This window comes from Mirounga angustirostris, unplaced genomic scaffold, assembly GCF_029215605.1.
Source record: "Mirounga angustirostris isolate CCGP_5_RB_7025 unplaced genomic scaffold, mMirAng1.0.hap1 SCAF_15, whole genome shotgun sequence".
NCBI classification, from domain to species: Eukaryota; Metazoa; Chordata; class Mammalia; order Carnivora; family Phocidae; genus Mirounga; species Mirounga angustirostris.
The window spans coordinates 6628763-6652559 of NW_026991723.1; the positions used below are offsets into that span (position 1 = coordinate 6628763).

The window sequence follows — 23797 nt, forward strand, 5'->3', positions numbered from 1 at the left end:
ACCTTAACAGATATCTGGGTGAATACCAGCAGTCTCTGTTTTAGAACTCACTGTACCACCCAATTGGTCTTTCCTGGTTAGGAAAGCTACACACTTCACATTCTGCCTCAGAAGACACCCCCTCAATAGTCCTGGTCCAGTATCAGTAGAGATGAAGACAAGTGTCCTTGGTAAGGATTTCACATCATGGCCCTCAGCTTTAAAATACCATCTGTGGCCAGCAAAGAACCCAAAGAGGGGGATCCTTCCCTCCATACAAGAGAAGTACAAGGCAGGCCTAGACAGAAAACTGCTCTAATCTCTGTCTCTGTCTCTCTCTCTCACACACACACACACACACACACAACAAAACCCATCCTAGATAGGCATTAAGACAGCTGTGGTGACCACAGTGAAAATCCCACATGTATATTAAACTATCCTCCCCACACATGCAGGACAATTAGGATGCTTAATAAGAAGCTTGCTGGGGCACCTGGGGGGCTCAGTTGGTAAAGCTTCTGCCTTCAGCTCAGGTCATGATCCCAGGGTCCAGGGATGGAGCCCTGCATTGGGCTCCCTGCTCAGTGAGGAGTCTGCTTCTCCCTCTCCCTCTGTTCCTCCCCACTGCTCGTACTCTCTCTCTCTCTCAAATAAATAAAATCTTTAAAAAAAAAAAAAAATAAGAAGCTTGCTAGTGCCCACAAACCATGCAAGTGCATGTATACCTTCCCTGCCCTTGCCCTTTTTCTAAATCTGCAAACTCTTCTCGGGAGAAGAAAAGTCCTAAAATTTATGGTTAAAACCTGAGTAAGTCAAGATTATGCTATAGCAACCAAGGAGATATTATTATTTTCTGTCTAAAATTCTGGTCTGCTGCCTTCCAGCCGCAGCCAACACATGACCTTAAGAAGATTCCATTCTCCAGCACTTGAGCCAACAGAGCTTTATTTCATGTCAACCGTGATGAGACTGCACACATCTGTTCTGAAGGCTCTTAGACACGACAATGAAAGGCACCTTGATGAATGTTAACAATCGTCACCGAATCTGATGATTGCAAGTCTCGGTTCATCTGCTTCCTAGTGATTAATGTCTAAACCTCAAGGTAAATAACAAAACAAAGACACTCAGCAATAAACCTGTGTTTTATCAGGAACTTATTTCTCTAACGCTGGGTTGCTGCAAGAGACAAAACGACTCACTACTGACTACTCACCGAAGGGTCAACCTGGTCATTGGTTACTCCTCGCAGAACGATTCTCAACGGGTGCTTCATAAATGGAGCCAGGCAAAGAAGACTCTCCAGGTAATAGCCAATGCTGCGAAGGACATTACAGTCATGTTCCACAGACCCACCACACAGGAGACCAGGCTGGTAATACAACGTCGTTCCTTACACCGGAAGAAGAGCCACATTCAGCAGAAAACAAAAAAAAGGGCAAAAATAAAAACAAAACAAAAAGCACTAAGTGTCACAAAGGCAACAAAGGCAGTAAATCCCAAGGGGAAAGTCTGACAAGGGCATCCAAGAAGTTCAAAATGCCATTCCTAAGAGCCCACACTTCACTCCAAAAGCTGACTCATTACTGTCAAGCCCCTGTAACAGTAATAAACTGTGAGTGTAATTTAATAAACGGTAATAAACCCCTCCCTAAGCATCTGAGTTGCCAAAGTCGCGGCAGGGCACAGAGGAGAGATGCTAACAGGCGCTCTGGTCTTCCAAGAGCACACTCTGCCTGTGGGTGGGGGGCTTTACAAATGATGTGCCGAAACCATCACACCAGCAACCAGCTTCTTCTGGGCCCTTGAAACGAGATTTCCCATGAACTGCACTCACCAACAGGCTTCCTAGAGAAGGCAAGTACTTGATGGCACTTAATTCTGTCAATAGTAGCTATTTTAATAGCAACAAACGGAAAGATCTAAAATTACCGAATAGCTTTAGTAGAAGCTCTATTATTTTTACTCACTCTTTCTCATATTCATATCATCCAAAAAGTTTCTTATTGGGTGTATGCATTAGGGTGAAAAGCAAAGTAAAATATTCTAGATTAATGGGGGGTGGGGTGGCGCATAAATGGGTGAACAAGGGATTGTTGCTGCTCAAAGTCTTTTGCCACTGTCTTCTGGCATAATTTACCAATAAATTTAACATTAGAGGAAAGAGATCTAGGCTCGGTCACTCAAAAGGAAAGCAGCTCTTTGGAGTTATGTAAAATAAAAAAATTTACATAAAAGAAAAAAAGAAAAAATTTATATAAAATTTTAAAAAAAAAAAGACTATATCATCACTAAAGTCTGCAAATCTGTGCCTGCAAATTAACCAAGTGAGAAATTGGTCAGATCATCAGAATGAAGGCTTCTACTCTGGTGGGGCAGGGGGCATGAACTAGAAGCAGGATCGTGTAAAATGTCACTTCCCAAATTAAGCTGCAGATATGACCAGAAAAGAATTATGAACCCTCTGAATCCCCGATAAAAATTGCTGAAAAAACAATTTTTTTAATTTAAAATCTTTTTTAGATCTCCAGCAATTTCAGAGTAAGTCAGTCAAGGAAGACTCGAGGAATCATAGGTTGCAAAGGGCATCTGAAGTCTCATTCCTGAAACTTTTTTTTTTTTTGAAAGATTTTATTTATTTGACAGAGAGAAAGACAGCGAGAGAAAGAACACAAGCAGGGGGAGTGGGAGAGAGAGAAGCAGGCTCCCCACTGAGCAGGGAGCCCGACGTGGGGCTCGATCCCACCTGGGATCATGACCTGAGCCGAAGGCAGACACTTAACGACTGAGCCACCCAGGCGCCCCTCATGCCTGAAACTTGTTCTCCGTAGAGTAGAGCCGAGTGCAGCTACAGATCAATGAGTCTCATGTGATGTAGGGGCCACTTATGAGGCCAACGCTGTCTTCTTTCTTAAGACAGCCAACGAATGAGGAAGTGCACAGTTTCCTTTGTGGACTATCTGTGCACAGGTGAATAGTTCATGGAGCCAGCCAAACAGTGTTTGCCATGGTTTCCCATACAAGGTCGAGAAAAGAGTTTCTAAGAGCCAACAAACAGCTAGAAACAACCTAAATGTTTATCAGTAGGGAGCAGTTAAATAAATTATCATGCCTCCATACAACAGACTACTAGGCCCACTGAAATATTGAGATGGGCCTGCATGTGCCCGGCAGGAAAAGTTCTGAGACATCTGTGATAGTGAAGAAAAGCAGCTGCGGAGCAACATGAAGAGCGTGACCTTGCTGGCAGCTTGAGGTTCAGAAGTGTCCATGCAAGCAAAGGCATATAACAGAGACCAGGGCACACACCCCAGGCTGTGCCCACGGCTGCCCCTTGGGGAGGGAACGGAAGAAGAAACAGGTGAAGGGATTTGCACATCTTTTGCATAACTTGTGCATACTTATTTTTTTTAAGATTTTTTTTTTTTTTTATTTGAGAGAGAGAGAGAAACGCGCATGTGGGGGCTAGGCAGAGGGGGAGGGAGAGGAAGAGGGAAAGAATACCAAGCAGACTCTGTGCTGAGCGCGCAGTCTGATTACAGGGCTCGATCTCACAACCCCGAGATCATGACCTGAGCCAAAACCAAAAGCTGGACACTCAACTGACTGAGCCACCCAGGTGCCCCATGCATACTTATTTTAAAAGACAAAATTAAAAAAATAAAATAAAATTCAGCACATAACGACTACCTCACAGAGTTGGCTGTGAAATTTTATTGTGACAAAATAAATAAATGGACTTTGAAAAGTTATGCATAAACTTTAGGTGTAAAGTATTTTTGTTGTTGAAAAAGAGGAGGTGCCTGTTTGTTGATCTGAAATTTCCAGCTTTCTAACTTCTTTAAATCAAATGCGCGCCCCTTATATTGGCAGATTTCACATACATCTCCGCACAACTCTATCACAGACAGGAAACTGGCTCTTTGCACCCGAGTATGTATATGGTCAAAAGGCATGAGAAGTAGAGGAATAGTTAAGTAGTACATGTGGGTGCTTTCAGGAACGGGAAGAAAGAGAGCTTACCTGTTTGGTTTATTTCAATCCGAGAACCATTAGTTATTTTGTCCAACAGCCTTATGAAGCTGGCTTCAAAGTCTGTGGGGAAAAGAGAAAACAGACCGGCTTCATGTGAGGTCACCATTTCCAGAGCCGCGGTGGAAGGTACGTGACTCCCGGCGTCACGCCCAGGTTCCTGTCAGGACCAGGGCGGGACCACTGGCTGAGGACACTGAAGCAGCTGAATAACACTGGCTAGCACACAGATGTTTGGTGGGACTATCAGAAACAATTCACCTTTCATATCCCACAAAAAACAGCAACTCTACCAGCAATCTAGTGGGGTATTAATTTCAGCAGCCTAACACCCATGTAAAGACCTGCTCTTCTGACCTCAGGGGGGAACGCCAAATAAGGGAGAAATAGCAGAAAGTGGGGAAGCGTTTTAAAGTCCACTTCTTATCTGTTCCAGAATACATGAGAGGGCAGATGAAATTGCAGGTCACTCCTCAGTCTCAGAAGCAGTAAGAGGTCACTGTCTCCCCCACTCAACTCTGTCCCTTTCTCCCTTCTGCCACCCTACTCATCTAGAGCTATCTAACCAGTTCCATTTTTAATTTCATTACAAAGGTGCTTGAATGTACAGTATTACTACCACCTTCTTCTTAACACATGAAAACAGACTGGAAGAAAAAACACCACATGTTAATGAATGGATTTCTCTTCATGGTAGGACTTGGTACTTTACATGAATTTAATTTTCTTGTTTAAATTCTCACGTATAAATATACTTCAATTTCTTTTATAGACAGATTGTTATCCAAAAACATAAAAGATGGTCATTATCAAAAGGGGGGGTAGAAAGGGAGGAAATGGATTTTCAATGTGAACTATGAGAGGAGGAAGAGAGAAGACTCAGGCAGGAGAATATGTCCTATGGCCTTCCCCTGAGTGGATCTCACACACACACTCACACACACTCACGCTCACTCCCTCCCTCTCTAGAGTCAACCTCTTGCCCGTGAACAAGGGGCAGGAAGACCAGCTCTCCCACACCAAAGGCATGGTGGCCACGTGGCTATTTAGGCAGTTTCCACCCCCTGCAAGAAACTAGCAGAATTTTCAAGCTCACACAGCAGCAGTCACCTGAACTGATCCCAGAGGGCGAGCACATCAACTTAGCAATGCTCGTCCACCTGTTCTGTTACTGAACGCTGCCCCACAAACTCCTGTCCCCGTAGATGCTGCAATCTGTACAGAGAGTCCTGGGCTAGAAGTCAGAGGAAATCCAGTAAGTCCCGAAACCAGGAAAAGCGGCTACTTCCAGCAGGTTCGCATTAAAGCCTCCCGCACAGCCAGACATTCCCTCGCCTAATCCTCAAAGCCCCGCGGCAGGGAGTGTCGTTCCCATTTTACAGAAGGCTGAGGCCCAAGAATGAGACTGGCAAGTGACAGAGCCGGGGGCTGAGGCCAAGCCCCGGCTTCTCCGGAGTCCGCACTCCTAACCACACCATATACCAGTGTGCCAAACTCCGTTTAATCCCTCAGCGTCAACCACCTCCTCTAGAAAATCATGGAACCTTTTAACTGCAGGCGGAGTGATCTACTGCAGGATCCTGCAGACCATTTAATGGGTCCCCCAACAACATTTATTTTTAATGAAATTAGAGCAGAATAAACAATGTCAGAGTTAACCCTACATAGGGCACTGTTCGTGAAACCTCGGTGGGCTTTACAACTATCTGTATATGTACTGGTTGTGGTGTTAAGTAGCATCACAAAAGTTTGAAAATAAATCAACTACAAAATTGTTTCCATGGCCTCTTAATATAGAATATTCTGTTTTTAAAAAAACCAGGCAGATCCAGACCACAGTGCCACTTTCCACCGATCTTTCTAGCAAATGCAACGGGCTCTGCACAGAAAAAGGAAAACTCTTGAGGTGGCTAAGCTTTTGAGGTGCCTAAAGGGGAGAGAGGAACGGACATTTATGAATAAAGTCCACGATTAAACTCCATAGCTTTTACAGATTAGGAAAGAAAAAAACAAAACAAAAAGAAAGCATAACGTCAGAATTTTTTTTCTTCTGCAATCCACAGGGGCACTTAAGCATGAACGCAGTCAGTTAAAAATGCCCAGCAGAGGAACAGGGCCAGGAACAGAATGGGCACATAAAGAGACCTCCAGGCTGGACCATCCCCTGATCACAGAAAATGGGTGATTCAGAAGCAGTACTTCAAAGAACCAACCAGAGCTAGTTCCAGAATCCTGGCAACAGTGAAGATATAGCTCCATCACGTGGTATGAAAAAGATCTCAAGTTCACCTAATAATAGTAAGACTGATGTCCTCAAACTTCATTAAGACAAGATGTGTAGGGGGGGCGCCTGGGTGGCTCAGTTGGTTAAGCGACTGCCTTCGGCTCAGGTCATGATCCTGGAGTCCCTGGATCGAGTCCCGCATCGGGCTCCCTGCTCGGCAAGGAGTCTGCTTTGCCTTCTGACTCTATCCCCTCTCATGTGTTCTCTCTCATTCTCTCTCTCCCAAATAAATAAATAAAATCTTTAAAAAAAAGACAAGATGTGTAGGATTCCTTACCCTTTCACTTCCCACACATCCTCTTTAACTCTTCCTCCTCAAGACTGCTCTTGGGGATACAGAAGTTCAGATATCTAAAAACACCAGGGAAAAACATCCAAAACCAGGCACAATTTTACTGCACTGTTTGGGAATACATAACTAGGCCATAAAGCTATAAGACAATTAACACAAAGACTGTACTGGTCAGGAAAGCGGCTACCAGCAGGGGTAGAGGAGGGAATCGTGCCCCAAGAGGCCCCGTAGGTGCAACAGTGTTCTGTTTCTTGACTTGGATGGGGTCACACGAGTGTCCATTTTATAATCTTTTAAGCACTACTTTTATGTTTCATGCATTTTTTATGTTATTATATTTGACATTTTTTAGAAGTTTATACTATTAGGACCTTCAATCTCAGAATTCCTTAAATACTGCCCGTGGTGCCTAATGCACTCCCCTCCTCAGCCCCTCAAGAGGTGAGCTCATCACTTCTTTAAAGGGGCCATTAACTCTGTAACACAATGCCTGACCCATTCCTCACTAAGAAAGGCAAACTGTCTCAAGGGCAGTGAGGGAAAGAATACAAGCCAAAGACCTACACTTTTAAACAAGGAGCAAATCTCAATCAATACAGTTTCAACTTAAAAGTATCATAACAATTTAAATATCTAGAAACAGTAACTGTGCTAAAATAAATTTCTAATATTATATACATGTCACATATAATATAAATGTTAGATGTATACATATTGGATATATATCAGAACACTCTGCAGCCTTAAAATTAATAAGGAGAATTTTTATGTACTGATGTAAGTCACCTCCAAGATATACTGAGTGGAAAAAAGTAAGATGCCGCTGGCCATTTGTGTGAAAAAAGGAAAACGTGCATACGTATTTGCTTATTTATGAAAAAAAGAGCCCTGGGAAGAAACACAACAAACTAGTAACACTGACTGCCTCACAGGGAAGGGAGGATGGGAAAGAGACAGAGACACACTGTGTAAACCCTCTTTACTCCCTCTGAATTTCACACCATGTGTATGTTTTTTAAAATACATAAAATTTAAATTAAAAAATACAAATAAAGGTACTGTAACACAATTTTTTTTCAAGATTTTATTTATTTATTTATTTGACAGAGAGAGAGAGAGAGAGTAGAAGCAGGGGGAGGGGCAGACAGAGGGAGAAGGAGAAGCAGACTCTCTGCTGAGCGGGAGCCCGATGTGGGACTCAATCCCAGGACCCTGGGATCACGACCTGAGTTGAAGGCAGATAGATGCCCAACCAACTGAGCCACCCAGGTGCCCCGTCTATAACACAATTTAAATAGCAAATAAAACTGCTCTCATTAAATAGCCTATGAAAGATCTTTATAATACTATACAGCCATTAAAAATAGTTTAAAATAATTATTTAATTACATGAGGAAATGCTCACATTAAGGAAAAAATAAAAAATATATACAATGTGATTTCAATTTCTTTAGAGAAGTACCTAAAAAATAAGACAACAAGCCATTAATACATGAAATTAGAAATCATTCTGGGACGCCTGGGTGGCATCTGCCTTCGGCTCAGGTCACAATCCTAGGATCCTGGAATCGAGGCCCGCATCAGACTCCTCGATCAGCAGGGAGCCTGCTTCTCCCTCTGCCTGCCGCTCCCCCTGCTTGTGCTCAGTCAGTCTCTCTCTCTCTCTGACAAATAAAATCTTAAAAAAAAAAATTATTCTTATCCTCATTAAATCCCAAAAGGTAGATATTATAAACACATACACAATTCTCAGAATTAAAAGATGTCCATTCACTTGGAAATATGCATAAAACATACACATATCTTATGTATAATATGTAATTACACATGATTCATAATAAATTATATTTTAACTGAAACATGTAACATCTTTCCTGAATTGTCAACACAACAAGAAAAAAACTACAGAACATACTAAAATATTTTAAGCAGAAATATCAATTTTACCAGAATACACAGCAGTCAACCAAAAAAAAAAAAAAATTTACCACTCTAAATACCTTAGTAATTAAAAAAACAAAAGCAAGAGCAAAATGAACTGAGATTTTAGAAATGGAATAGAATTACAAGCCAAAAAGTAAATGAAAAAATAATCACAAAAGAGATTTAAAAAATGGAAAATATAGCAGAAAAAAAAATCAAGCTAATTCATTTAAAAAAGACAACACAGATCAATAGTCTCATTCATCTGTACAAAGAAAAAATGTAAGCTAATAATAAATAACATAATTAATAGAAGATTATGAGCTTTTGTGATAAACTATTCTCTGATATTTACTAATACATTTGGAATTAATATAACTATGTAAAAAGATGATAAATCAAACAGATAAACAAAAAGATACAAAAAAGAGAAACCCAAAACTAAGAGAATAAGAGAATTTATCAATAAACCGAAAAGAGGGGGTGACTGGGTGGCTCAGTCAGTTAAGCGACTGCCTTCAGCTCAGGTTATGATCCCAGGATCCTGGGATAGAACCCAGCATCTGGCTCCCTGCTCAGCGGGGAGTCTGCTTCTCCCTCTCCTCCTGGCTCCTGCTCTCCGTCGCTATCTCTGCTCTCTCTCTCTCTCTCTCTAATAAATAAAAATCTTTAAAAAAACAAAAAAACTGAGAAGAGCACTGATAAAGTTGCTGAAAAAATTTTTCCCAACATTCAAAGGAAAAATTCGTCTATTACACATTCCAAAGAACAACAACAAAAGCATGAAGAGATGCCTTCAAATGCAGAATAGTTAAGAGCATCACATGCAGGAAATAAAAAATAAATCTCAGGAAACAAACTGAGGGTTGCTGGAGCGGTGGGGGGTGGGAGGGATGGGGTGGCTGGGTGATAGACACTGGGGAGGGTATTGCTATGGTGAGCGCTGTGAATTGTGCAAGACTGTTGAATCACAGACCTGTACCTCTGAAACAAATAATACATTATATGTTAAAAAAAAAAAAAAAAGAAGATAGTAGGAAGGGAGGAATGAAGGGGGGGAAATCGGAGAGGGAGACGAACCATGAGAGACGATGGACTCTGAGAAACAAACTGAAGGTTCTAGAGGGTCCGAGGTGGGGGGATGGGTTAGCCTGGTGATGGGTATTAAGGGGGGCATGTTCTGCATGGAGCACTGGGTGTTATACGCAAACAATGAATCATGGAACCCTTCATCTAAAACTAATGATGTAATGTATGGGGATTAACATAACATAAAAAAAAGAATGGACATAAAAAAATAAATAAATAAATTGAATTTAATAAAAAAATAAAAAATAAAAATGATAAATTTCCCCCAAAAAAATAAATTACAAACTAACTTCATTTAATAAGAACAAATAAAATATCCCCATATAAAGCCTTAGAAAAGAACCCATAACACATTTTTCAACTATCCACTACAGTTAAGAAGAGGGCCTCCCAGGAAAGGACCACACCTAAGGCACAAGGAAGATGACAATATTATTAAATATAAAAACAGGGGATGGGGGAGAATCAAGTAACTAGCTTGACTGCTACTGAAAAGGCATCTGAGAAAATTCAGATTTTTATTACTTTAAAAAATCTATTTTATTACTAAAAAATCTATTTTATTACTAAAAAATCTATTTTTTAGTAAAATTCTGTTTTAAAAGTATGAAGAATGAATTCATTGTAACAGAGTTTACATATAAAAACAGAAGCCTCTGGTGCCTGGGTGGCTCAGTTGTTTCGCGTCTGCCTTCGGCTCAGGTCATGATCCCAGGACCCTGGGACTGACCCCCGTGTCAGGCTCCTTGCTCAGCGGGGAGCCTGCTTCTCCCTCTCCCTCTGCCTGCCACTCCCCCTGCTTGTGCTCGCTCTCTGTCAAATAAATAAAATCTTTTAAAAATAAATAAAAATAAAAACAGAAGTCTTAGGTGGCGCCTGGGTGGCTCAGTCGGTCAAGCATCTGCCTCTGGCTCAGGTCATGATCCCAGGGTCCTAAGACTGAACCCCATGTCGGGCTCTCTGTTCAGCAAGGAGTCTGCTTCTCCCTCTTCCTCTGCTTGTGTGCTCTCTTTCTCTCCCAAATAAATAAAATCTTAAAAATAAATAAACAAAAAAACAAGAGAAGCCTTAGAAGTTCCAGAACATCTTCTTGGCCTTGGGGTAGACCAAGATTTCTTTAAAAAGACACAGAAAAATTTATAAATTGGACTACATTAAAAGAAGTATCTATTGCTCATCAAAAGAAACCATTAGGGCGCCTGGGTGGCTCAGTCGTTGGGCGTCTGCCTTCAGCTCAGGTCATGATCCCAGGGTCCTGGGATCGAGTCCCACATCGGGCTCCCTGCCCGGCAGGAAGCCTGCTTCTCCCTCTCCCACTCCCCCTGCTTGTGTTCCTGCTCTCGCTGTCTCTCTGTCAAATAAATAAAAAATCTTTAAAAAAAAAAAAAAAAGAAACCATTAGTGCAAAAAAACAAGTCAGAGCATAACCAGATATTTGCAACAGCTTAACAGAGAATTGTGCCATATTAATAAAATGTAGTAGCATGCTACAGCAATGAACACCAGCTACTGCCTCTCCAACAGATATGACTTTTTTTTTTTAAAGATTTTATTTATTTATTTGAGAGAGAGAGAATGAGAGAGAGAGAGAGCACATGAGAGGGGATAGGGTCAGAGGACGAAGCAGACTCCCTGCCGAGCAGGGAGCCCGATGCAGGACTCGATCCCGGGACTCCAGGATCACGACCTGAGCCGAAGGCAGTCGCTTAACCAACTGAGCCACCCAGGCGCCCAGATATGACTCTTAAAAACACAAAAGACAGCAAAGAAACCAGACACACACAAAAAATACATACTCTATAACTCCATTATATAAATTACGGTTAATATTTCAGAAATGCATTCAATGGTGTAAAAAGTCAACTTATTATTTACATTGGGAGTGGGAGAAAATGGTGTGATGGCACAGCATGGAAGGGTTTTAGGGTTGCTGGTCATGTTTTATTTCTTGGCATGGGTAGCATATCCACTTTGTAAATTCATCAAGCTATCCATTTATGGTCTGTGCACTTTTTTTTTTAGAGGGGGGAAGGGACAGAGAGAATCTTAGGCAGGCTCCACCCCCAGCACAGAGCCCGACACCTGGATCCCATGACCCTGAGATCATGACCTGAGCCAAAATTAAGACTCAGCCATTAAACTAACTGACCCATCCAGGCACCGCGGTCTGTGCACTTTTCTTAGTATGTAGTATCCTCTGCTAAAAGTTTATTTTTTAAAAATAAAAATCAAGGGGCGCCTGGCTGGCTCAGTCAGTTGAGCGACCATCTCTTGGTTTTGGCTCAGGTCCTGATCTCAGGGTCCTGAGACTGAGCAACCACGGGCTCCATGCTCAGTGGGGGGTCTGCCTGAGATTCTCTCTCTCTGCCCCCCACCACCCCTCACCCCTGGCTCACACACGTGTTCTCTCTCAGACGAATAAATAAATCTTTAAAAAATAATAAACAAAAATCAAATTCAAAGAAAGAGTACCTTTAAAAATTATGAAACAAGCAAAGAAACCCAATCATCTCTCCAATTTGCCATACTACAAATGCCATTAAATATATCTCAAAAAAAAAAAAAGTGTCAATACAAGGAAGAAGCAGCAATTAAGGGAAAGGATATCTTACCAATTAAGCAAGAGGATTTCACATACTTTGATTTGACCCCACATTTTAAAAAAGCATAGTCTTTGACCCAGCAATTCCACATCTAGAACTCTATCCTGTAGAAATAGAAGTATGCTAGGATATATGTACAAAAATTTTTACTGCTGCTTTATTTGTAATAACAAACACTGAAGATTACTTTTTTTGTCCCATGCCTTCAAATGTTCCTAGATATCTCGCTGTGCTTATATAAAAACATATAAAAGTGGGGCACCTGGGTGGCTCAGTCGTTAAGCGTCTGCCTTCGGCTCAGGTCATGATCCCAGGGTCCTGGGATCAGGCCCCGCATTGGGCTCCCTGCTCTGCGGGGAGCCTGCTTCTCCCTCTCCTGCTCCCCCTGCTTGTGTTCCCTCTCTCGCTGTGTCTCTCTCTCTCTGTCAAATAAATAAATAAAATCTTTAAAAAAAAAAAAAAAACTATAAAAGAAATAAAATCAACAAAGGGAAATTTAATTCTCTGATTTATGCTATTTTATGACCTTTCAAGTTTCCTATTTGTATACACATTTTTCAGTTCTAGTATTTTTCTTTACAAACACATTGGGAAGAAAAGTCATACAATCACATCAATTGGTGTAGAGTAGGCATCTGACAAAATGCAACTCATTCATAATAATAAAAAAAAACTTCCTAGAAAAATAGGAATAGAAGGGAACTTTCTCACTGATGAAAGCATCTGAAAAAAACAAAAAACAAAAACCATACAGCTAAAAGTACACTTAGCACCAAAACAATGGACGCTTTCCCCTAAGAGAGGGAACAAGGCAAGGCAGTTTGCTCTCATCGCATACTTAACATGGTGCTAGAAGTTCCAGCCAGCGCGGCACGGAGAAGGAAGTACAAGGCATAAAGTTTAGAAAGAAGAAATAGTATTATTTCTTTTTGCAGATGACATGTTTATCTACATAGAGAATCCCAAAGAATGTACAAAAAGACACCTACAGCTAACAAGTAAATTCAGCATGGTTAGAGGATAAACATCTTCCCAAAAATGAACTGTATTTCCATATACTAGTATTGAACACATGGAGACTGACATTAAAAATACTGTATCATTGACAATTGGTCTGACAATTGCTCAAAAAAGTAAAATATTTACGTGTAAATCTAACAAAATGTTTATATGACTTGTATGCTAGAAACTACACAATGCTGGTAAAAGAAAGCAAAGATCTAAATAAATGGAGAGATATACTATGTTTATGGATTAGAAGCCTCAGTAAAGATGACAATTCTCCCCAAACTGACATATAGGTTTAACACAGTTCCTGTCAAAATCTTAACAAGATTTTTGTTTAGATAAAGACAAGATTATTCTAAAACTTATAGTGGAAAGGCAAAGGAACCAGGATAGCTAAAACAATCACAAAAAGTAAGAATAAAGCTGGAGGTATCACTCTACACGCTTATAGGCACAGTAATCAAGTTTACATGGTCCTGCCAAGGGGACAAACATATAGATCAGTGGATCCAAATAAAGGTCCCAGAAAGAGAGCCACACAAATGTGCCCAACTGATTTTTTACAAAGATACGAACGCAATTCAATGGAAGAAAGATAGCCCTTTCAACAAACGGTGCTGGAGCAACTGGACGTCCATAAGCAAAAAAAAAAAAAAAAAGAAACTCAACCTAAGTTTTAAACCTTATACAAAAATCAAATGTAAAACTATGAAACCTTTAGAAAAAAACATTGAAAATATTCTAGATCTAGAATAGACAAAGAGATCTTAGACTTAACACCAAAAGCATAAGCCATAAAAGACAAAGTTGATAAATTCTATTTGACTAAAAGTAAAATCTTTTGCTCTGCAAAAAACCATGTTAAGAGAATGACAAGACTGGGGGCACCTGGCTGGCTCTGTTGGAGCAGGCGACTCTTGATCTCAGGGTCATGAGTTCAAGCCCCATGTTGGGCGTGGAGCTTACTTAAGAGCGAGAGAGAGAGAGAATGAAAGACAAGCTGTGGAGAGGGACACAGTATCAGCCATCCACATATCTGACAAAGGACCGGAACACGTAAAGAACTCTCAAAACATAAGCTTAAAAACAGATTAGTTGGCAATGAACAAAAGATGTCGGAGGAGGCCATGCTGACGGCAAAGAGACATAGGGAAGGATGCTGGCCATCATCAGCCATTAGGAATATGCAAATTAAACAAGACAGCACAACCAGGACGGCTAAAACCAGAAACCCCCGAGTCCAGCGGCCCCAGGGCGCAAGGAGGAGCGCATGCACGAGGCACAGAGGCTGCGAGCCCAGAGGAGGCGCCCCCAGCCCAGGACTGGTCCTTCGTGGAGTCCTTCCTCCCACCTCTCAACGTGCGGGCCCTCCTCCCGCTCCTCGGGGCCCCTCCGGTGAAGGCCACCTGCTGCAGGCTGAGGGCCGCCTCCCCAGCTGTGGCTTGTCTGCGCTTCCTGCGCCCATGCTGGCCACCTTGCGTGGAGGCCTGGGTCAGGCCCGGGCTGCCGTGGGCACGGTCCCCGCCTGGTCCCGGCCCGGTCCCGGTGCGTCCGCGGCGGCGTCTGGCCTGCGGCTCCTTGCAGGGAGGACTGCCACTCACAGCACAAGTGGGCCACGGGCTCTGTCCTCCTCTTCTCTTCCGTCCTCGTCCGCTCCCGGGTTGGGGGGGGGCGGGGATAGAAGGGCACTCTTGAGTCTCCCGATCCTCCTCTGAAACCAGGTCACACTCAACCGGTGTTCTGGTGGGAGTTCACCACCTCTTCCCTCTTCTTTCTGAAGGCCATCATTGGCCTTCACATCGATAGCATCACCCATCCCTGGCGACAATCAAGGAAATGTTAACCCGTCCCCCCAAATCTGAGAACATCAGGTTCTACAAGAAAGTGTGATCAAGATGGGACTTTTCCAACATGTGACCTCTGGTAGGGACAGGGGTGGGACAATGACCTTGAGCTGCTGCCTCTTAGCCCATAACCTTTGGGGACCATCCAGAAACAGCCCAGCGGACTCTGCAGCTGGTCTGCAGGGCCAGAGGCCAGGAGGGCGCCTCAGTGCCCCCAGCTGCACAGGCTTAGCCGTTATTAAAATGTTGATTTTAGAAGAAGTAACACCTTTTAAAACCCTTGGGGGAAGGGCGCCTGGGTGGCTCAGTCGTTAAGCGTCTGCCTTCGGCTCAGGTCATGATCCCGGGGTCCTGGGATCGAGCCCCACATCGGGCTCCTTGCTCAGCAGGGAGCCTGCTTCTCCCTCTCCTCCCCCTGCTTGTGTTCCTCTCTTGCTGTGTCTCTGTCAAATAAATAAACAAAATCTTAAAAAAAAAAAAAAAAAACCCTTGGGGGGAAAAAGCAGTGACAACACCAAATGCTGGCAAGGGTGCACAGAACCTCAATCACTTACACATTGCTTGTGGGAATATAAAATCGTAAGCCCACACTGGAAAACACTTTGGCAGTTTCCTAAGTATGCAAACTACCATACAGCCCAGTGGCTATACTCCTGGGCATTTATCCCAGGCAAAGACTTATGTTCACAGAAAAACCTGTACACAAATGTTTATAACAGCTTTATTCATAATGGCCAAAAAACTGGAAACAATCCGGATGTCTTTCAACAGGTAAATGGTTAAAAAAAACTGTGATACTTTCATACCATGGAATACTGTTCAGCAATAAAAAGGAACAATCCTGAAAAAAACCTTAAATCTTCAGAGGATCATGCTGAGTGAAAAACGTCCACCGCAAAAGGTTACTTACTATATGATTCCACTTATATTCTTCGAATGACAAAATTATAGGAATGGAGAACAGATTAGGGATTGCCAAGGGTTAAGGAGTTGGTGGGGCAAGAAGGAAGATGGTGTGGCTGAGGAAGGGCAACCTGAGGAATCCTTGTGGTAATGGAAATGCTCAATACCTTCACTCTTATCCCTGTCCATTTCCTGGCTGTGATATGGTACTGCAATTTTTCCAGATGTTCCATGTGGGGGAAATTGGGTGAAGTTTAGACAGTATCTCTCAGTATTATTTATGACAACTGCATGTGAATCCATAACTATCTCAAAATTAAAAGGCTTACTTTAAAAAAAAAAAGATGGTGCACAGTTCCATCTGGAATAGCATTTTACAGCTTCCAAGCAACAGCAGATCTGAAAGCAGACGATTAGGATTCCTGGCATTTGTCTTTCAAAGATGAGTATCTCGGGACACCTGGGTGGCTCAGTCGTTAAGCGTCTGCCTTCGGCTCAGGTCATGATCCCAGGGTCCTGGGATCAAGCCCCGCATCAGGCTCCTTGCTCAGCGGGAGGCCTGCTTCTCCCTCTCCCACTCCCCCTGCTTCTGTTCCCTCTCTCGCTGTGTCTCTCTGTCAAATAAATAAATAAAATCTTAAAAAAAAAAAAAGATGAGTATCTCATTTTGGGCACCCAATAATCAACATGTGACAGCAAACTAACAGTCAACAGAGGCACAAGAGGGCAGGTTCCCAATCCACAAGACAATAGTCAATCAACTATCCTTCGTAGAGTCATCAGGTTTCCCCAACTCTAGTTACTAATTAGTAACTCTGAGTCTCAGACCATACTAAAACAAAATACAGGTGCATCCATGCGGTATAGTAAGAAATGTATTTGGTCTTTGTCCCCGATTCCTGGCACAGAGCTCCTAAAACCCTTGGAAATTCCAAAATAATAGGAATGTCTCCTAAAATTTATTCATAAGGAGCCCCTTTTGAGTACACTTGACTTTATGCTGATGAGTTGACTTAGGATGGGGCCCCTACACAACCTCAGGATGAGACTGGTCACCAGAAACACCATGTCATTAGAGGGTTGGAACTTTAAGCCCTACCTGCTGGCCTTGAGGGAAGAGGAGATTAAACCCTATTAAAACTCTTGCACAAGGAGAGAACTTCCAGGCTGATGAATGAACACACGTGCTGGAAGGGTGGTGCACACCCTGGTTCCAGAGGGCAGAAGCTCCTGTTTCAGGACTCTGCAGGACCTGGCCCTACATACCTCATCTGTGTGTGCTCAGCTGTATCCTTTATAACATCCTTTACAATAAACGGGTGAATATAAGTGTTTCCCCGAGCTTTGTGAGCCATTCTAGCAAATCATCAGACCCAAGGAGGGGACGGTGGGAACCCCCGATTTATATAACCAGTTGGTCAGAAGTACAAGTGACCTGAACTTGCGAATGGGACTTGTCCGAAGTGGGGGCAGTTGTGGGACTGAGCCCTTACCGTGTGGGATCTGCTGCCATCTCCATGTAGACAGCGTCAGAATTGAGTTCAATCTGTAGTACACCCAGCTGATGCTCACTGAGAATTGGAGAACTGCTTTGTAGGGGGAAAAACCCTGCACATCTGGGAGAGTACTGAGAGTAGAGGAGAAAGTTTTTCCTTACAATTCTCCTTCTAGAAGATGCAATTTATGAACAGCCAGATTTAGCCCCAAAACAGCACATCAGTTCACCAAAAGATGTTTTCCTTTCAAAGGACCTCTATGTAGCATGTTTCCTCAACACATTTTAAGGAATTCTTTTGCTTAAAACTCCACTTGCCCCTCCCTTTTCAGAATCTCATCTGATGAAGCCATGTGCAGCACTCCCTTGGGCCCACATAACTCCTCTCTCCAATTTCACAGGGGAACACTGTGAGGCTTAGTCATGGGACTGGCTCAGGGTCCCGCGTCCTAACCGTTAAACCAGTGTTCCTGCCCAAGTCCATCTTTCCCTATTCCCACTTTAAACAATTATTCTCGTGGAATTCTTTCCATTCTTACCCATAAACTGTGAACTCAACCTAACCCTGCAAGACACAGCCCTCATGAAATCCAGAGCTGGGGGTGCTATGGACAGCTGCCTTCCGTAACGCCGAGGAACAGCCGAGTCCGGCATGCGGTTAAACGGGAGAACAAGCCCTCCAGGCGGGAGCCAGCTGCACCCTCCTTCCAGCTCTGCCACTCAGTGGACTCCAACTTTGCCAGCTACCTCACCTAACCATGCCTTGGCTCTCTACCTGCAGGAACACAGCAGCAGAACAAAGTATTTACTTCCTCCTCACTGAACAGCAAGAGTAGAATGAAACATAGTTGTCTGTGTTTCTCAGAATGAAGCAAAAACTACACATGTGGTTGTGTAATTAGTAAAAACCATTCCAAGATCATCTTTCTTTGGGGTTCAAAATCTTCTCATTATACACAATCTGCACTGGAAGGAGGCAGTTTTATTTAAGAGATTAGCTTGTCTGCCTGAAGTCACAGAGTTTGACCTGTGTCTCATCCCCTTCTGAATCCCTGTGCAGCTTTCTTGGTCCACACACTGCTATCCCCAACCACTGGAGATATGGGGAAAAGAAAAGAAAAAAAAGGCATAATTAATCTCATATGCCAGGGGTTTCAACATCCACACTATTGACATTTTGGGCAGAAGCAGTCTTTGTGTGAGGAAGTTGTATGGTGCATTGCAGGATGTTTATTGGTATCCCTGGGCTCTACCCACCAGATGCCAGGAGCAGCCTCCCAGTTGTAACCACCAAAAATATCTCCAAAAACTGCCAAATGTCCCCCAGGGGAGCAAAACTGCCTTGTGTGAAAACCACTACCTTATACATAATACACACAAATATTTGGAAGACATAACCCAAAAGGAAAACTTTAGACTGAAAAGAGAGGACAAAAAGAAGGCATAATTCTCTTTAAATATGTGAAAAGTTTCCAGATAGAAGCAGGAACAGGGGCTCCTGGGTGGCTCAGTCGGTTAAGTGTCTGCCTTCGGCTCAGGTCATGACTTCAGGGTCTTGTGATCCAGCTCTCTGCTCAGCGGGGAGTCTGCTGCTCCCTCTCACTCTCCCTCTGTACGCTCGCTCTCTCTCTTTCTCTCAAATAAATAAATAAATAAATAAATAAATCTTTTTAAAAAAATCTAAAAAAGAAGCAGGAACAGATTTCGGACGCCAGAGAGCAGAATTATACTCGCAGGTAGAAGTTACATAATAATAAAACCAACTAACATCATTTTTAAAAGATTTATTTATTTTTTATTTGAGAGAGAGAGAGTGCACGGCGGGGGAGGGGGGAGAAGGGGAGAAGCAAACTCCCTGCTGAGCATAGAGCCAGAGATGCAGGGCTCAGTCTCAGAACTCTGAGATCATGACCTGAGCCGAAATCAAGAGTTGGACGCTTAACCAAAAGAGCCACCCAGGCGCCCCAAAACCAGCTAACGTTTATTTTTCCTACATGCCTGGCACTGTTCTGTGTACTTTAAGTATTATTTTTTTTTTTTAAGATTTTATTTATTTATTTGAGAGAGAGAAAGAGCATGAGGGGGGGAGGGTCAGAGGAAGAAGCAGACTCCCTGCCAAGCAGGGAGCCTGATGCAGGATTCGATCCCGGGACTCCAGGATCATGACCTGAGCCAAAGGCAGTCGCTTAACCAACTGAGCCACCCAGGCGCCCGTATTATTTTATTTAATCTTTACAATAACCCAATGAAGCTGGTGATGTTGGCCTCACTTTATAGATGAAAAAACGGAGGCTCAGAAATGTTAAAGAATTTGCCTAAGGTCCAAGAGCTAATAGCAAAAGCAGAAGCAGGACTCAAACCAAGGTCTAACTCTGAGACCAAGCTCTTAACCACCAAGCTACTACAACCACAACAAATTCAGGATTTTACTTCAACATAATAAATAAAGAACTCTTTGACTTACAAGCTGTTCCTTTCACCAACCGTGATTCTGGCAGCCACCATCGCATCTGTCCAGACCAGAAGCAGACCCAGAAAGTTTTCCTTCATAACCCCCAGGGAAGCCTCTGCCCTAACTCCCCTGAGTCCGTTTACAACATTCAGCTCTTCCTACTTGACGTTACTCAAGCTACTCTGTCAAGCACTTCCTACTCGGAAAGCTCCTCCAGAAGTGGGGCAACCAGCCTCTCGTGTTTACATTCCCACAAAGCCTTGCACACACTGGGGCTCAGGAACCTTTTCTAAACCACTGCCCCTGAGGCAAAAGGCCTCCACACCCCCCACCCTCCAGAGCCCACACCAGGAGGGATGATTAAGCAAGCACCTTCGAGAGATGCAATTTTTATACTTAAGCTGAAGATTTTATTGGATATGCTCTGAGTCTTTTCCAATTCTCAGAATCTGAGTCAGAAAAGAGTCAGAAAGGGAGAGATGACTGGCAGCACAGCCTCCTGGATACATCTTTAATCAAACTACCAAGGACTCGCTTGACTATGACCACATAACCCCTGGGGGTTATGAAGGAAGACTTTCTGGGTCTGCTTCTGGTCTGGACAGATGCGATGGTGGCTGCCAGAATCACGGTTGATCCCAGAGTCCTGGGATGGAGTCCTGCATCGGGCTCCCCGATTCTCCCTCTGCCTGCAGCTCCCCCTGCTTGTGCGCGCCTGCTCGCGCTCTCTCTGACAAATAAATAAAATCTTTTAAAAAAAATTTCTTCGGGGCGCCTGGGTGGCTCAGTTGGTTAAGCGACTGCCTTCGGCTCAGGTCATGATCCTGGAGTCCCTGGATCGAGTCCCGCATCGGGCTCCCTGCTCGGCAGGGAGCCTGCTTCTGCTTCTGACCCTCCCCCCTCTCATGTGCTCTCTCTCTCTTTCTCTCTGTCTCAAATAAATAAATAAAATCTTTAAAAAATAAATAAAATTTAAAAAATAAAAAATAAAAAAAATTTCTTCGAGGGAACTGAGATATTTGTGTGTATATATATGCATTCATAGATACACACACGTATGTGTATATACACATATACATACACACACGTGCATATTTACGTATATAAATACATGTAGCCCCTGATACACAACCACTGAGCAGGGAGCCGGACTCGGGGCTCCATTCCAGGACCCTGGGATCATGACCTGAGCCAAAGGCAGACGCTTAACCGACTGAGCCACCCAGGTGCCCCCCTCTTGAAGAAATTAAGTGAACATCTACAAGATTTCTGAGGACCTGAAACCATCACAAGGAAATCTAAGTCAGGAGCCTCTGTTTTTTCCCTTGGTGTATTAATAAGGTAAAGCAAACAATGCTCCACGTAGTGCTCCCCATAAAATACCAACACATCTGCCAAAGAGCACTACCTCCCCCAAGCAGTGGAGCTTGGTATCCTTTCAGGAAAGTGCCAAGTGACCAAGCCCTGTTGGAAGAAATGAGAGTGAAGAAATGTTCACAAACAGCGGACGGTAGGGAGGGAGGGGTACGCATCCTTCGGAACATTAAATATTAGTCTGGAGGCCACCTGTCAAAAGACAAACACTAAATTGTATCTTACAAGCACTATATTTCCCACGAAAATCCCAGGTTTCCAGGCCAAAGGACTTCTATTGCTATTTAAAAACAAACGACAGGGTGCCTGGGTGGCTCAGTTGTTAAGCGTCTGCCTTCGGCTCAGGTCATGATCCCAGGGTCCTGGGATCGAGTCCCACATCGGGCTCCCTGCTCCGCGGGAAGTCTGCTTCTCCCTCTCCCACTCCCCCTGCTTGTGTTCCTGCTCTCACTATGTCTCTCTCTTCAAATAAATAAATAAAATCTTTTAAAAAAAAATAAAAAATAAAAAACAAACGACAAAAAAACCTATGCCCACTGTTCACAGAAGCAGAAGCCTGTCTTCACCATATCTAGCTAGTGGCAAATTCCCTAGAGTAAACTGGAGGTAAAGCGGAGAGCTGGCTGAGAATGCCACAGAGCAGAGCAATCAAGCAACTGCTTTGCCCACGCCGATTCAAAATAAGGACAGATGTTGAGAACACCTGGCAGAAACCATGCTAGGGGTCCCTCCTCAATGTTCTCAGTGTTTCTGAGCGGTAGAGAGAAGAATCATGTACCAACACAAGCCCTTCCCATGGTCACCAGGTACGGAGGGTCTTTCTTTCCCAACGGTCTATCTCCATCAATGACATTGCGTTTTCCCTTTATGTGCAACCAATCACCCACCATTCGAGAGAGGCAGAGACGTAACCCTCCAGAACACGCAGACAGATGATGAAATGGGCCAGCCACCTAGTACAGAAGTCGGTGCAAAAGTAAACAGTTCAACAGGACCGACATAGCTTCCAAGACCAACCACAAACCCTCTCCTTCAATTTGCAGATAGGTTTTCCCTTTTTTCCTTTGAGTGAATCTCCCAATCTGGGATAACCAGACAGAAGCTTTCAAATGCATGTGTCTTATTCCAGGGGACCAGCTGAAAATCGGCACCACTTAACTTGATGTGAGTTTAAACAGGGCCTGTTTTTTCATCAATCCACCTGTGTCGGGCAAAAAAGTAGCTTAGCGCTTGTCGTCAAATCTGACTGAAGTCAAGGCAATTAGGCCCATGACTTAAAAAAAAAAATTATCACAAAGCTTCTGTCCTGCGCACATCCCAGTTACGGCTAAAAACAAACACAAAATTTTAATTTTTTCTTTAATCCACACCCAAGGAGAGGTGTGAGGGCAGCTGAGAAATCATGGCGACAGGGACAGCCGATGTCCGGGGGGGCAGCTGCTTCTGAGACGTGTTTTGGGCTAGGGCACGGAACCAAACAGTGGCACTTTTCTCTCCAAACCTCTCTGCATCTTATACCTGCCCAATCACCACATTCCGGTCCAGCAAACTGCCTTTCTCCTTTGAGAGGCTCACGGCGTGAGCAAGAGGACTGAAGGCAGGCGAGGGGGCGATGCCCGAGGTCTGCGGCGACACGCAGGGCTGGAAAACGTGTAGCTGTTTACTAGCAGCGCCCGGGAGACGCCAGCGCAGCGCGCAGCTGAGCACACCCCTCGGGCCCGACCCCGCCCCAGTCCAGGCGCGCTCGGGTGCGGGGGCGACGCGGCGCTCGGCCTCCCCGGCGCGCCCGCGAGACGCACTGGCTCCCCGCGCGCCGCCCCCAGGGCATCGGCGCCGCACCCCCGCGGCCCCCGCGGCCCCCCCGCGCGCTGCCCGCCCCGAGTTACCTCGGAGGCCCGGGTTGTCGTCTCTGGCCCGAATCTTCCGGATTTTGACGGGGCGCCCACTCAGGGTGGACAGGACCAGTCGCTGGCGCAAGAAGTTGCAGCCCGCGTAGCTGAGGGAGTGCGCCTGGGTCGCCATGTGCGCGCCCTCCGCAAAGGCGCGGGCGGCCGGGGCGCGGCGACTTCGGACGGGCGCGGGGGTCGCGACCCCGGCGGCGGCGGCGACAGCGGCGGTGGCGACCCGGGCTCTCTCCCGTAGCCCCGCAGCCCCCGGCGCGTCCACGTGGTTTGGAACAGGAAGACGGAGAGACGAGACACCGGGTCAGAGGGGAGAGGGGCGGAGTCGGTGGCCGTCTCCCCGCCTCCCCACCCGGCCGGGGGCGGCTCCCGCGCCGGGTCTCGCCGCTATTGGCCCGCGCAGGATCAGGGCGGTGCCCCTGAGGCGCCGCCATTGGCCCGCGCTGGAGCTGGGCGGTGCCCGGGCCGCGCTGCCATTGGCCCGCGCTGGGGTAGGGCGGTGCTCGGGCCCCGGCAACAGCGCGCGGCGGGGGGGAGCGCGTGCCGGGGGCGGCCTGGGAGCCAAGCGCGGGAGCTCCCCTTCCACCGTAGTGTCCGTGCGTTCTCTCCACTGGT

At 44.7% G+C, this 23797-nt stretch overlaps 1 protein-coding gene and 1 long non-coding RNA gene across 5 annotated transcripts in view; one reads left to right on the top strand and one right to left on the bottom strand.

Annotated features, from left to right (window-relative positions):
- Positions 1-23491, bottom strand: part of RCL1 (RNA terminal phosphate cyclase like 1) — a 90855-nt gene extending 67364 nt beyond the window's left edge. For 3 of the 4 annotated variants that reach the window (XM_045882166.3, XM_045882165.3, XM_064578912.1), the window contains exons 1-3: positions 23168-23483; positions 4006-4077; positions 1199-1374 (exon numbers count right to left, since the gene is read on the bottom strand). In XM_045882166.3, the coding sequence (XP_045738122.1) occupies positions 1199-1374; positions 4006-4077; positions 23168-23303 (384 nt within the window). In that variant the 5' untranslated portion in view covers positions 23304-23483. Of the gene's footprint in view, positions 1-1198; positions 1375-4005; positions 4078-23167 lie in introns of all 4 variants that reach the window. The other variant, XM_064578913.1, reaches the window with a different exon arrangement.
- Positions 1709-6556, top strand: LOC129046030 (uncharacterized). Its single transcript, XR_008506690.2, has 3 exons — positions 1709-1839; positions 4055-4143; positions 6078-6556. It is a non-coding gene; the product is annotated as an uncharacterized LOC129046030 (long non-coding RNA).
- Positions 23492-23797: the final 306 nt, after the last annotated feature.